The sequence below is a fragment of the Cygnus olor genome, chromosome 2 (assembly GCF_009769625.2).
Source record: "Cygnus olor isolate bCygOlo1 chromosome 2, bCygOlo1.pri.v2, whole genome shotgun sequence".
Classification (NCBI taxonomy): domain Eukaryota; kingdom Metazoa; phylum Chordata; class Aves; order Anseriformes; family Anatidae; genus Cygnus; species Cygnus olor.
The window spans coordinates 23,678,940-23,694,892 of NC_049170.1; the positions used below are offsets into that span (position 1 = coordinate 23,678,940).

A 15,953-nucleotide genomic window follows, 5' to 3' on the forward strand; every position below is an offset into this window, starting at 1 on the left:
CCCAGGAAAGCCGGACCTGTCAAGCGCAGCGGTTCTTTGGGAAGACAAGTGCCATCACGGCGAATGTCCCCCCAGTTCCTCCCCCTCTCCCCCAGTTGTTATTGCCAAGCATGACACCCCGTGGAGTGGGTGGGACACCTCTTTGGGCAGCCTGGGCCAGCTGTCCTGGCTGTGTCCCCTCCCAGCTCCTGGTGCACCCCCAGCCCCTCACTGGCTGGGCAGCGTGCAGAACAGGAGAGGCCTTGCCTCTGGGTGAGCACTGCCAGCAACAACTACACATCCATGCATTACCAGCATTGTTCTCATCCTACATCCCAAACACAGCACTGTACAAGCTTCTACAAAGAAAATTAACTCTATCACAGTCAAAACCGTGGCAGGTTTAATTCAGATGTCTGGCATCTTCCGTCTTGTTCCAATGGGCTTATAAAGAGTAAGATGTGCTAATTAAACACACATTTGTGAGTGCTGATTTAGCCTCTTCCCTACTCTTCTCATAAGTAATTCCATCTCTCTTTGCTTTCATTTCTTTATTTGTAAAATAGTATCATGGTAAAAGTGCCTGTTTCATAAGACATCTGAGATTTGTCTCTGTAAAGTGTTATATAATATGTATGCAAAATCACGTCTATTATCATTATTGTTACTCTGAAAGTTTGATGACTACATTGAAGGAATTCTGAGGCCATGCTTTAGACCTGCCTTTTGAATTCTTGGATAATTCAGGCTCTTTTCCTTAAAATGTAAGTGATATATTTCACCTGCTACAGATAGAACAAAGAAACACTAAGTGGTGAGATAGGCTTCAAAAATGTGGGAAAAAAAGGCTTAAAAATTTCTAAAGTAAGATTACAATAAGTATTGAAAATTTTGATTTTACAAAATTGTCATAGCAGTTTATTCTCTTTGAGATCTTTACATGGGAAAGAAAAAAAAATTAAATGAGCTTTTGTTTTTCTCTGGCTGAGAATCAGCACCAGAGACCCCATGAGCCAGGTTGTATATAAACATGCAGTGAAGATACAGTCCTTGTCTTAAGATTCTTATCTTTCAAATGTGTTGCTTTTACTAGGTAAATTACTCTATATTCCAAAGTGACACTGGATGTGTCTAATCAAATAGTACGGTACACAGACAGCTTGCTGGACCATATGACAATAAATTCATTGGAACTGATATAAATGTGGGTGGTCAAGCAGAGCATATGCTGAATCCACAAATAGCTCAGTCCTTCAGACGAGTGAATTGCTGCCACAAAGTGCCTGTTCTATCCTTTACCCTGCAGAAATGCCCTCCCTGCAATCCGTTTTAACGTTACTTGGGGGTTTCTCATGAGCTGTACAAATGTACCCCGAATTTCATTAGTCCAAACTCATACTTTGGGCAATGGTTGAAATCAGTTTAAGTAGCAAGAATATTCACTGATCTGGCTGAACTGTAAGAAGCTCCCACAGAAAAGAAACAGATAAGCAGCGGTAGATCCTGTTTCTTTCTGGTATCAAGACCCATTGCACTAGATCAGATCCTCTTTCTACAAAGATTTAGCAGCAGTTTCTATGAAGGAACATGAAAACAAACACCTGGCTGTAATTTTTTCTTTCAGTTGGATCTGTGATCAACAACTCATTCATTGATGGGCATGTCTAAGGATTGATTTTTACCCTCCTGCTGTCATCTCATTCCCTAACCCAATCATGCAAGGATATTTTCTTTCTAGCTTCCATTCATTCCTGATAACAATATTGAATCCATTATAATTGGCTATAATAAAATATACTCCAAAAAATAGTCACTATCACACATTTCAAAGGGATCTTTAACTATTTATATGTAAAACATAACAATTTGTCAGGTAATTTTTGAGTTTCATATCTCCTGGTTAATTTCTGTATGTAATAGCCTTTCATTTTTATTTTTAGGATTTTATTTATTATAGTAAAAGCAAATTTCTTCTTTGTTGTTTCCCCTATTTCACTTAGAGAGTTAATACTATAAGCTTCAGACATGAAGTCTAATTTTATTTTCTACTAACTTTATCATTCTCATTTGATGGTTTGCAGTGTAAAATCATTTTATAAATAATTTACTTAGTTCCAGTCTTAGGCAAGAGAATAATTACTGAAAATCACATTCCACTTTTTTTTTTTTCCTCATTTAACCCTTCTATGGTGAGTTTGATTAGAATTCAATTAAGGAGCTTTTTAGCAAAGTGGAAATCAATCTTTAAGTCAATCATGCACTCAAACACTTTAGTTTATGGACTTGAATTCAGAGAAGGCTCTTTACATATGGCAGGCCTCATATACATGAAGCTGACTGAAGTAAGCAGAGATGCATACGTTTCTATCTGGGGCTACAGTGCCTTACAGTGATGAATATTTTATCAGATACATTGAATGTGAATGATATTTGGAAATAAAATATCTGAATGTAAGTGGAAAAAGTTGTCTAACTCAATCTGACCTGATATTTTCTGATTTAATGCGTGAAATTTTAACATTTTTTTTCCAAACCTGCCTTCTATTTAAATCTGCGTAGTTACACCACTGAGAACAAAAACATGATTTGCTTCTCAATATACTTGCAGCAACACTTATTTGACCCAGTATCTGAAGTAGAGATACACTGAGACTCCCAAGTAGATCTCTATAATGAGGTGAACATGACCCCTGGCAGAATTCTCAAAAGAAGTAACTCTCTCCCAGTACTACATTCCCTCTGGTCCTTAAATTGAGAGAAAGTGAACAAGAGAAAAAGTGGTTCTTGAAGTCAGCAACCACCTAGAGAAGGAGGGGTGAGAAATCTGGCAGGGAAATGACCAAGACAAGAAATCAGGAGTGAGAGAAGAACAAGTATCTTCTCTATGCTTCTCAATGTATTTGTGTTCTTAACCAGTACTGCAAGCACGCTTTCTCCATTTTTTTTTCTGTGTATCCCCTGTCAAATGAATAACTTTGAAATGCAGATTATAGAAACCTTATTTTGTCAATGGTTTCCTAAAAAAAGTAAAAAATGAATAAGCCCAGAAGTCTTTCTCAACTTTCTTTCTCTTATATACGCCAAAAGTGACACTAATACAAATTACTCTTTTATGGAACCTGTAAACACGAATACTACCTGTGTGACCAAGTGACAATGTACCAATCGCACACTCTTCCTCTGTCAAAAGTGGTCCATGTCTGAGATAGTCACCATTAATACCCTCCTTACCCAATGAAAAGAAAGATACTTTTACATCTCACTTTACCCCACTGATTTCAGATGAGGTGATTAGGTCCATAAAAATGCTAATTTCTCTTCAGTGGTTGTAAAGAAAATCTAAGAAACTGCCACAGGCATCTAAATTTGTTCAGATTAATGACAATCCAGAGAAATGCTCCTCTTCACATGGAGGAATAGAAATCAGGATCAAGCTCTGGAAAAAAAGTAATCTTACTACTGAAAATGCAGTCAGTGGTAAGTATGCTACAGTAAGTAAGTAAGTATTGGCCACAACGAAGCAACAATTTAAAAAAAAAAAAAAATCTCGTAGAAGTTACTAAAGTACAGTGCACGTATGGTATTTGGCCACTGATGTTTCCTAGCTAACAAAGGAAGGTAACAAAGATGCAACTCCATTGACTCATTTGGATCCCCTGATGAATCATACCAGAGTTCAGGGGGGAAAATAACATATTCAGCAATTTTTGAGTGGGTCTTACATAGATGAGCCAATGTGACTCAGACATGGTTATATAAGTAAAGTGTTCCATAATAGTGAAAATTACTTTGTGGTCTTTTAATATTGTGTGGGTTTAAAAAAAAAAAAAAAAAAAAGGTGTTACTTCTAGATATGGCAGTATCCACATGCACATTTACATGAAAAACAGAGAAAGAATAGAACATGAGTCTAAATATGAAAAATAATTCTGTAGCAATGATATTTGTAGCAGGTGAAGGACAGAACACTAAATTGCTATTAAATAAATCATAATTTATTACACGTGCCTGTATTTGGATGCCCAGTTAAGTACCTAATTACATGAAAAATGCAATTGCCATGTAAAGTGATGTTAATTTTCAAGCACACCTGCTGAGCTTAGGGTTGTCATTCAGGTACCTCATCAGTTGCATGCTGTTGTTCACCACCTGTGAAAGATATTTGCATGCCTGTCAAAAGACTGGCACAGGTTATTAGTGAGGAAAACCATGGCTTTTGCAGGTTCAGTGGGCAGTCCCATGGTCTATCCAACACAGATGACAAATTTCATTACAATTCCTAATCGGAGCTCTGGCAGTGCAGCTTTTTTGTTTTGATGGGGGCATGTGCAGGGAGAGACCCTTTCTCTGCTCAGACTGTAGATGCTTTTAATTTCTTGGTTTTCATCTCCAGTTGATGAGTGCTCAGCTACACTTACCTATATTTTTTGTATTCTTTTCTCTTCTTCCTTGACACATTCTGTATGCCATTAGAGAGCAAAAAATACCACTACGACTTCTATTCTTAGTTTTGGTCCATTTGCTTTGTTGATTATCATCCTAACTGTCAAAGAAGTGAAATGGCATTGCTTTGCAGTACCTGCACTCCATAGTACTAGCATGCACATTGTTCTTTGTTTCCTTGACAGGTAGAAACTGTTTCTGTTTTTCCTCATGAATGCTTTATGTGTGATACCAAACAGCTCATGGTGACAGCTAAAATACAGCAAGCGGCACTAAACGACATTTCTCAAATGTATTTCTTTGCCCTTTCTTCACATGGAAGATGTTAATAAGACTCAAGATTCTGTGTTTTTTCATGGAAGATAGAATCTTTACTGCTTAAATATCTTTACACTCATGTAAATATGAAAGATGACAAAGTTTGTTCTGGGAAGATTCTCTGGTTTACTTTACAGCTTTGGCTTTAACATATTACTAAAAAGAAATTACTTTCTTGGACCAGCAGTAATGTTGTCTTACATATTTGTCTAATTTATTGTAAACTACAGGCAAAAATGTTGAGGGAATGGAATGCTGTATGGGCTGGAAAAGATGGACAAAAGATGGACAGGGAGGGGGACAGGAAAAAAATAAAAAATTAGTGGAATAACCATTTCTTTCCAAGGAACTGAATTTTAAGTGTTTTAAAGAGGACTTTGCAGATGTTCTGTTTTGGAGTCTAGTTTGGTGAAATACTAAATGTCACAGCTGATAGAGGATTTCCAGAGAGATATAAGGATTAGACAGACTGCAAAGGTTTCTGATTAATACAGTTAAACTTTCAACAGGCACCAGGTGGCAGGATGGTTCTTGCTGGTTGGAGCTGCCCTAGTTACCTGAGCAACTGCCTTTCTGGCCTTCTCCTCCCCATCCAAGGGAGTTTGTCCATGGGAAGACATCAGGCAGGTCACTGACAGCTCTTAAGCTCCCTGGACAACTGATTCCTGGACAGCCCAGCTCTCTCTAGCTCCATATGAGTGCTCAGAAGCACAAGTCTCGGGGTCCAGAAGGCTGGGAGCAAACAAGAAACTTCTGACCTTAGTCTCACAACATTTTTTTTTCTCCCAACAATGGCATCTGGCTTTTTCATTTTTAATTTATTTTTTAATTCTTTTTTCACAAATATACTTGAAGGAGAGTTGACATGACCATGATGAGAGATACCTACCACAGCTTTCCAGCACGCTTCACAGAACATAATCAGAGCCTGCATCACCTCTTTCCCCCAAGGGTTCCTATGATATTATGCCATTATTATGTGTCTCTCTGTGATATTATGCCATCACCATTAAATGGATGACTTAATATTTCTCTAATTTTAGTTGAAGAAAAATAAAAATAAAAAAGGAATTAGCATCTCTTTAGATTTTATAAAACAACAACACAGCTTTTTTTTTTTTTTTTTTTTCATGTTCACTTTGTCTTCATCTACTGAGAAAAGCTCTCTCTCTCCAGAAAGCAGTTCTCTTATGCCTTTGTCATTCTCATGACACACTATAGGTTAAGGTCTCTCTGTCTTCAACTTGGTACCTCAAACACAGATCCCTAATGGCCTGTGCAAAAGTCTGTGCAGCCATGGTGAGACTTTTGAGCAGCTTGTTCTGCCTATTCTGGAAATATAAGTCCCACGCAGTGTCTCCTTCAGATTGAGGGGCAAGTGGATGCTGGGGTTCAGCTCTTAGGTCATCAAGGTTTCCAGTCTGGAGATCTGACTCAGTGTACCTGAGCTCCCTTCTCGCTTATGAACCTCCCTTCCCCAGACACCCTGGTGCTGGGAAGTTGGTGAGGGGAGCAAGGTGTTTCTGTAGAGCATGGAAATATGGACCTGAATTGGGAAGTGCATGTTCCTGAGTTGTAACGTTGGGCATGACCCACAGTGACCTAGAGAGCACAGTGAACTCAATGTCCAGATAGCACCACTTTTTTTGCAGAGGATATTTTTGACGCTTTCTGGTTTTTTGTCTTCTTTTCTTTCACTTTGCCTTACACTATCAGCACCACAAAACCATGTAATAAAAATGTAATAAAGGCAAAGAATTTTGCTTTCTCCAATAGGAATTATCTGACTTAAAGATGTATGACATGATCCAGAAAATTTGTGAATATACCCAAAGAAGAGTTTCCTGATGGAATCTTTCAGACAGTAGTTCTCTCCTTTGAATAACAAATTCAGTCTTAAAAAGCTACAGAAGCAACACAGAGACACACACACATCCATGCATACCTGTGCAAGTATAGAGCTCTAAAAAATACACACACAAGTTCAGATTTATTCCAGTATATGGCTAAGGATTGCATTCCAACTGACTGAATATGACAGGAAAATTCCAGCTGAATTAAATGGAGGCTAGTTTTGTCCATGTATTTGTACACAACAGAAGATACGTGCACGCATAAGACAAATATATTTCAGGATTAAAATCTGTATCTATGAATGAAGGTTTCATTCATATGTGGGTATATATCAGCTGAGTAGTGATGGCTCAATCATATTATTTTGTTAGGCAAAAATAAAATTTTCTATATCTTCTTAGAGTGATAGCATTTTAAGTATATTCTTACTGTCCATTTATATACTAGCTTCACCAAAAGCAAATAAACTGAGTTAGAGGTAATGCATATGCTGTTTACATATATAATCTCTTCTCTTTTTGCTCTTTTCACACAGAGATTAAAAGACTTGAAACAAAGGGAATTTGCTCGAAATGTGGCTTCAAAGTCATGGAAAGATGAGAAGAAACAGGAAAAAGCACTCAAGCGGCTCCACCAGCTCGCAGAGTTACGGAAACAGTCAGAATGGCAAGTATTTAAAACTCATATTACATTTTAATGCCTACTTTCCTCAATCCCAGAAGAAATCTCCAAATTTTTACTCCTACACTCTGTAATGGACAGAGATTGCAAATATTGTAACCTGCTTTCAGCTATCCCCAACTCCTAATGTTCCTGTTCTCTAAACCATAAAATTGAAAGTCCCTGAATTAATTACATGCTATTTGAAGGTTTGTGTTTTTCTCTCCTGTAACCAGTTAATCTAATCTCTTCTGAACTGAGTGGTTTGGAGATGATTTTATATCACCATTTTACCTTATTAAAACTGACCCATGTAGAGTAGTATAACTGTCTTATCATTTTATAGTAAGCTAACATGAGAGGAAAGCCACCCTTTTAGCACTGGTCTGCTGGTGCCTGATCTGTGAATCATTTTCATTATTTTCAATATACTGAGATTATTCTCACAGTTTCTGCGTACACTAATGGAAATATCATTAAGTGAATGGAAAATAAGTGATTAACTCAGTTAAGTTTGCCCAGTACTTTTAGTTCTATTGATGCATATCAAGATACAGTATGAAGTTTACACTAATAAAGCCTTACATTTGAGAAATCTCCTTTGTTTAATGACACTGAATGCTTCAGTAAAATAGATTGCTACCAGACCAATTGTTTATGTTAATCTATGACCATAATGAGTTAAGTAGATAATTAAACTGGCATCCTTTTTAATTCATATCAACTTTACAGTACCCTAGAAATAATAACATTGAGAGTTTATTATACACTCATTTTGGCCAATGTAATTGCTTTTAAGTAATCTGCTGAAATATAACAGTTTAGTGTTAATGTATCACTTTTATGGTTACAACTCCATTTTCATACAGATCTACTGAAAGAAATGTAACTGCCTGTGGAAAGATACCTTTATGTCTATGTACTTGAAGATGTAGTTTTAGATTTAGACTGATAAGATCAGTAGTAAAAAATCAGGTCTGAATGAGACAGGAAGGGAACAACTGGGTCTGCTTACAGAATGAGCTACAAGTCCCGTATCCTTTACAGAAAGCCTGGAAATACAGCACATACTATTCTTGTTGGTAATGACAGATGAGTTCAGGGATGGCTGAGATGTGCAATCTTGGCTGTTGTCCAGGCAAGACAGAAAGTCAGCCTCGCTAGGCAAAAGTTTGTGCACACACACAACTGTTATTGTCCCTGAATACTGTGTCTCAGGTTCCAGCAGGGTTCTTTACAACAAACTAATACAATCTGACAACAAAATTACTGTTAATCTGGTGCACAGAAAACCTGGGGGGAGAAAAAAAAAATATTTTGCTATTCCAAGCAGACTTTCAAAAAGATCTCTTTATATGCTTTCTACAAGACAGAATTCCTTCCTCATATGCAAATAGGGGTGGATTTGTATCTTCTGATGCTAAGTTTGTGGCAAATGCAAATTTATTCTCAGAAATGCATATATATTCTCTTACTCTGAGGTGACCCTACCCCAGGGAGTCTTTATGTTGTTCCCACTGCTGGAGATCAATGCTTTTTTATAGCACCTATAAAACATGCTAGCCTGTTTATAGATAACTGCTATGCAGATCTGGCAGTTGTATTTTACTTACAGTTTTTTAAAATATTTTCTAATTTTTAATCAAACTCTTTACTGAAACTGCTTCCAAAATTGTTTCATGTAAGTGTATTGTAGGCTTTGATAGCAAATGTAGATAATTTATCTAATGAAGTGTATGTTTAAAATATTACTTGGAATAACATTTTTTTGGTGGCTATGTACATATCATCTCTAATGGAAAAAGACAGTGGTCATTCCAGTCATTCCATTCATTTAAACATAAATTGCAAACAACCAACAATTCACCATGTTTGTTAAGTTCTCCTTAGAATACATTGATCTTATTTTATTTTTTTTAAGTGCAAGAAAAGTAAACCCCAGATTTAAAATCTGAGAGTTTTGGGGAAGAAGAAAAATGTAATTAATTGAAGTAAAATACAGGAGGAGAAAATACAACAAAGAAAGCCAAATGGTGGTTGATAATGAGAGTGCTGATGTTGCCATTAATATTGGTGGAAATCCAGCTTGCATCCTTTCCCCCACCAATGTTTAGAGATAGTATTAGCATTAATATCTCTGAATATTTCACAAAATCCTTTCTTGTGTAATAATATAAAGGTAAAATAAAATTTTCTCTTTAACCTACACACACACACGAAGCAAGCAGAATACTGCCTTTTCTGCTACAGAGGCTGATTCTGCAGATGTTATGGGTGGAAGTGTCTTATGAGTGGCGCTCTTTTACCAAACATGTATTGCCAAATGTGTGTTCTATTTTAACTTGGTTACTTAATTAATACAACCATGTTTTTATTTATTTTCTTACAGCATCACTGGAAGTGGACCAATGCTTAAAGCCCCCAGATTAGTCATGGAAAAGAAGCAGTCGCCAGATGGAGTTTTCCTATACAAGGGTGGCATGGTCACAGCTGGTTCTCAAAGCACCACTGCAAGTGAAGGACAAGGTTTCTCCAGCAGTATACTAGAGAAACAGCATCTTATCATAAGCAGGCACCATTCACCTACTAAAAGATGCCACGTGCTTCAAAATCAAGTCTCACAAGTGTTCCCAGATAGCACCAATGCTTCTCAAAGGGCAGGGGTGTCTTTCTCATTTTCTAAAAAAGTCCCTTTGAAGCTTGAGTCCTCAGCATCAGTCTTCAGTGAGAACTCTGAAGAAGGAAATGATTGTAGTGAATCCCCCAACCATAAAACAAAGCAAGTTCTTGAGGGCTGTCGTTCTGGCACACTTTTGGAAGAGGATATAAAAACAGGCCTGGACAAAGGACCACCTATTCCACAAGACCAAATGGATTTGGATAATGGTGCATCAAGTCATGGAGCTGTGAAACTTAAAATGCTAAAAGAAAATGATAGAAGTAGTGATAGAGAAATAGAAGAAAAGGTCAGTGTTCATTCTTCATTTTCCAAAATCAAAATACAGCTTTCAAATTTGGATTTTTCAGGTTCACTTAGAGAAACAGATCAAGAGAGTAAACTGAGTGAGTCTGAGCAATTGTTGGAAACTCTCATTTCACCTTCATGCCAAGCTAACAGTTTTTGCATACAGCCAAACACCTACAAGCACAGCAATGCACAACTGTCTGACAAGTTACCTGAGCTCCCACAACAGCCAGTGCCTGAGCTGACATTTTCAAGCAACATTAATGACAGTCCTGGGGTAGTAAAGAGGGAAAGATATTTGGAGGTTTCAGAAACCACAAATGGAAATACAGAATCGCTTTCTAGGGAGACTGTGGTTAAAGAGGCTAAGCCCCAGGAACTGCCTTTCCTCCATGTAGTGAGCAAAGATGGCAGCACTGCTCTGCAGTGGCCCACAGAATTACTTTTGTTTACAAAAACTGAGCCCTGTATTTCATATGGCTGTAATCCATTGTATTTTGACTTCAGACTCTCTTTAAATCACAGAGATGGTAAACAGCATGAAACAAACAAAGAAGGCTGTAAAGACTACTCTATAAATAAGACTGCAGATGAAAATGAAGCCTCAGGTTTAATAAAACACAAGCAAATGTCAAATGAACAAGATAATCAGTTCTTGAAACCAAAGAAGATGAAAGGTTCCCTAAATCCAAGAAAGGCCAAGCAAAAAGCTGAGTCAGACATAGGGAAAGAAATGAACAAAAATGGTCGAAAATATATTTCAGATTATTTGAATGAAAATATACCCAAAGTGCCTGCTTACCTTGATGTCTCACAAAAGGATTATATGACAGAAAAAGGTCTTCATACAACACCACAGAAAAGATCTTTAAAGCATCATTTCCATAGCTGTGAAAGAAAAAAACAGAGCATTAGAAATGAAAGCATTTCCTTTTCTGCTTTTATGTCTAGGATTAAAAAGACTAAAGCTGCAAAATGTCATTTAATTTATTCTGAAGAAACTCATGAAAACCAAAATGACTGCAGATCCATTCAAGATGTGGCCAGCTGCAGCAGTGACATAAGTGACAGTGGAAAATATTCTAGTGGAAGTTTCCTTAGTTATAAATCTGGTTCGAACAGCAGGTATTCAGAAAATGAAGAAAGTGGAAGTTTTACAAGATGCTGGAGATTTCCATCTCCTGAAAAGTCCTCCTCTGACAGACATTCCAGCTATTCTGACACTTCCGTTAGCAGTACAAGTAGCTACATGAGCAGTTCCTCTAGTCCCACATCAAACAATCACAGCAGAAATCATTTGCTTTGTTGTTGCAAAAGGAAAAGCAAGACAGCTGAAAGGCACAAATGTAAACACAGAAAGCACAACTGTATTTTTACTTCTGATGATGCATATGATAATTATCTTTGCCATGTTAGAAGTCACAGAAGTAGAAACTGCACACAGAGGGGCACAATTAAATATCAAAGATGTTCAAGACATAAAGTTTTACACCACAGAGATAGATTTAAACACAGCAGATGTAGACACCAGCATTTTGGCAGAGTGAATAGTAGAAGTAGAAGCTACAATGGCTCCAAAAGTTCTTCCACCACAGAATCAAGAAGCAGCGAGAGCTCATCTAGCAGCAGAGTATCAAGAGGTAGTAGTGCAGGGTCCTTCTCAAAAGAGACTGATAACTGTGAGAATAAAACAAAAGAGGATGCAGAAAGAGATTCTAACACCAAAAGAGGAAATGATGGAACTACACATTATGAATCTCTGAATGTAAACAGCCAGACGAAAAACTTTGCTACCTGCTCTTCTGAAACATTGGTAAAAGACATATGTGGAAAAAGAAAGTCACTGACAGCCAAGTTATTGTTGGAAAGAGTGCAGTCCAAGAAAACCCAAGAACAAATGCATGATTCAGAAAGATTTTCAAACATTTGTGGTATGGAATTAAAGGATCTTTCACAAAGTCACTTTGCGGTTCAGTTTTCATCATCGGTAGGTGATACAGCAATGATACCTTTGCCAGAGAAACTGCTAAGCACAGGTAAAAATGACATAGGGCAAAATGAAAGTCCATTGGAAGGCAGTGTGAAAAGAAACAAATCTGAAGCTTCAGAGATAACCAATGTTGCTCGTTCAACAGGGACTGATTATGATCATTGTCTTTTTAAAGACATCATTCAAATAGGAACAGGCTATCAGAGCCCAAGCGTAAAAAGGAGCACAGCAATAAAGGAACAATCCAATCTCTTCATTAATGAAGTACAACCCTTTATACAAAGCTGTGACCCAGTACCAAATGATTTCCCTGGTGCTTTTTCCTCTAAAAGATATTCTGTTGTTGCTAATTCAACAGAGACCAAAGAAGAACTACACGATGTAAACATGGACTTGAACCAGGCAGAAGGCAGTTCAGACTCTCTTTGTGACAATGCTATGCAGAACTACAATGACACAGTAAATGAACTAGAAGTGTACACTAAATCCATCTCCCCTCCTTTAACACAGCAGCCTATAACATTCTCACCAGAAGAAGTAGACAAATATAGGTTGCTGCAGCTGCAAGCCCAGCAGCATATGCAGAAACAACTTCTGGCAAAACACCTGAAAGTTTTGCCTGCCCCAGGACCAGCTGCCTTCTCTGCAACACCAGCAGTTCCCACCATCCCTGTTCAGCAGCATGCTACTGTCACCACCATCCACCATACACTGCTGCAACGCTTTGCTGTCTCAGCATCTGTACATCCCCATGGCAGCCATCTTTCCCTGGCACACCTCCATCCCCTCTCTCAGGCACATTTCACCCCTATATCACTTTCTCCATTAGCACCAACCCTCATTCCTGCCCACCCTGCTCTGCTGGCAGGACACCCGTTGCACTTGGTCTCCACCACCCCTACTCACCCTTCCCCACTGAACTTCCCCATACTGCCACATGCTGCGTACATCCCAGCCTTATTTACACCACACCTGAATGCAGCCACACCTCCTGCTATACATCCAAATCCCATTGTTCATCCGTTATTCCAAGGTCAAGATTCCCATCATCATTCTTGCTCTAGCCAGACCCAACAGTTACCTACAATAAAAGAAATTTTTGGTGTTTCTAGTTATTTAAACTAGCCCAAAAAATTGCACCATGGCTCCAGAAACAAATTTAAAGAAAAAAGATATCCAGTGTTCAATCACATATCCGAGGGGAAATCTACTGTTTTGCTGTACAAAATGGCAAATATTTTAAAGTACAAGTGTTGTCTGACTGCATATGAATGTTGATTAGTTTCTCATATCATAGGATAGAAGCAGTTTTAAAGCCTGTCCTGATACCATCACAAGAAATACAGGGTCCAGCTAATGTCATGTTGCAGAAAGTTTAGAAAGAACAGCCTGAAGTGAAGCCTGTGACTGTCTGTAGGAAGAGGACCACAGCACTCAGGCACAACAGGACAAAGAACGTCAACAATGACAGGTGATTTAAAGTAACACAATTTAAGGTAGTGCAATCTTGACACACCTCAAAAGCTTGCTTTTATGAGCATGTAAACGTAATGCTTGATCTGTGTAAAGCCTTTCAGAATGAGCCAAAAAGATAAACCTTGGGACCACAAGTACCTTGTTCTGTTTCCCAGCCATAATTTGGAGAGCCTCATAGTGGTAGGCGATGAGTTGATATTGGAAGAACAGGGTCATCACAACATCTCAAAGTTACTTCAGTGATTTTATCACTGGGATATGTTGCTCGGACTGTGTAAAGGGACTATAGTCTGGCCACAAATACATAACAAAAATACCCCCTTATTGTAGGGGGTTCTTTGCTGGCACAGACTGCTAAATTTTCCCCCCAGCCAAGCTTCCGAGAAGGCAGGAGAAGGAAAGTGATGAAACCAAGCTCTTTGGCATTACCTGCTGTGGCTATGTCAGGGGTGGGGTGCAGCAGCCCAGAGTTGCAATTCAGATAGTGCAGGCCTTGAACCTTGGAGGTCACTGGCCCACAAGGTAACTCTTCTTCCTTGCCAACAAAGCTCTGACGTGTTGGGGAGAGTCTTGCCCAAAGTACATGCAAATATATTTCACCCCTTTCACAAATAACATAAACAACTGGCTGGTTTTATAAAGTCATGATGAAATTCATAAAAATACGGAAGTAGAATTCTGAGCAGAAACTGGCTTTCCAGGTCATGTCTCATGAACAACCATGTCACAGTTCTCATAAGTACAAGGTGTACTGAATCTAAGCAAACATGCCAAGTCTCTAGCATGGCTTCCCAAACTGAACTTGCAAACTGAAGTCTTGCATCTATCTAACTTTCAGGGCAACGTGTACTTGAAATCTCTAAAAATAAGTGTGTTTCTGAAAATAGGTGAGGGCTTCGGCATCTTTTTGAATGGTATACTTTGGATATTTTTATAATATTACTAACTCGACATGGGATATTTAGCAAGAAATTAAGATCATAATTGTGGCTAGACTACAGGCCTGCCTCCCAATATAATTGGACAGTGAAGTGTCTGACAGACAATACCTGTTTATTTGGATTTGAAACATCTGAAATAATTTCATTTGCAATGATGTAGTGCACAATTACTAATATATATTTCAGAACTGATATAAAGCACATTGAAAATGTTTGGAGGATTTTATTCCATTATATCCAGCTATCTGAAGAAGCTGAGAATTGCAATTAGGCTGAGTATTTAAAATACAACTTAGGACCAATTTTCTAACTTAGTTTTAATCAAACTAGATTGATCCATTGCAGTAAAATGGAAGTGTTTTAATTTCTAAAAGCAGCTGCTTCAGCATAAACTGGTATTATGCCAAATTTTTCGAATGTGTTTACAAATTGTGATAGCTTACTTTGTAGTTGATTTTCAAAGTCAAAGTTTCTTTGGTTGCTTAACATTTTAGCCATCAAAGAAAAACTGCTGGAAAAAAAAAAAAATCTGGAGACTAAGTAGAAGCGAAATACTTTGTAATGAAAAAGAGGCTGGTGAAACCAGATCCCATCAAATGTCTTTTGGTTGCATTCCCAGCTGATTTATTCACTTCATTAACAAAATGGGTTCATGATATTTTGGAGTTAATTATCTTTATGGTTTAATTTTTCTTATTTTAATTGTAGGGATATATTTTTTTTTAATTTAAAATTATTGCTTCATAATTAAGGAAGTCAGTTATGTTTTTGTTTTGTTTTGTTTTGTCTTGTTTTAAGATTTTAAAAATAAATATCTCCACGGTTTTAAAATTCTACTTTTTATTTTTTACTGAAATTGTTCCTCAAATCAGATCTGAATTTACATATAATTTATGTACTTCTGAAATTTATTTTCTGTGAATCAAATATATTTCACTGAATGCAACTTATCAGCTCTGAAAATTAGTACTTGGTATCTCAGACTGAATTCCTTCTCTCAGAGGTTCATTTGTAAAAAATAGTTATAATTCTGTAGAAAGAGTGTGAATTGTATATTTAAAAAGAGCAAGTCAACCTGTGCTCTAGAAGAAGCTGACTGACCTGCACAGCACCTACCAGCAGTTCAGGGCTAATACCAACCTCAAAGATGCATTCCAAGACACAAAAATTTTTTAATTTGCTGTCACAATTTCGCTCCCATTCAAGATAAACCAACATTTTTTATTGTCTGTACTAGTTCTCTTGGATCATAAACAGTTAACGCTGATAGGAAAAACAGTGATAAGGAAATCAGACTGTTCTCATATTTAATACATAAGCACCTATT

The 15,953-nt window shown here is 37.6% G+C and overlaps 1 protein-coding gene across 1 annotated transcript in view; it reads left to right on the plus strand.

Annotated features, from left to right (window-relative positions):
* The window catches only part of ZNF804B (zinc finger protein 804B), a 237,864-nt gene extending 222,535 nt beyond the window's left edge, over window positions 1–15,329 (plus strand). The window contains exons 3-4 of the mRNA XM_040549150.1: window positions 7,130–7,260; window positions 9,644–15,329. Coding sequence (XP_040405084.1) covers window positions 7,130–7,260; window positions 9,644–13,334 — 3,822 coding nt within the window. The 3' untranslated portion in view covers window positions 13,335–15,329. The remainder of the gene's footprint in view (window positions 1–7,129; window positions 7,261–9,643) is intronic.
* The last annotated feature ends 624 nt before the right edge of the window (window positions 15,330–15,953 follow it).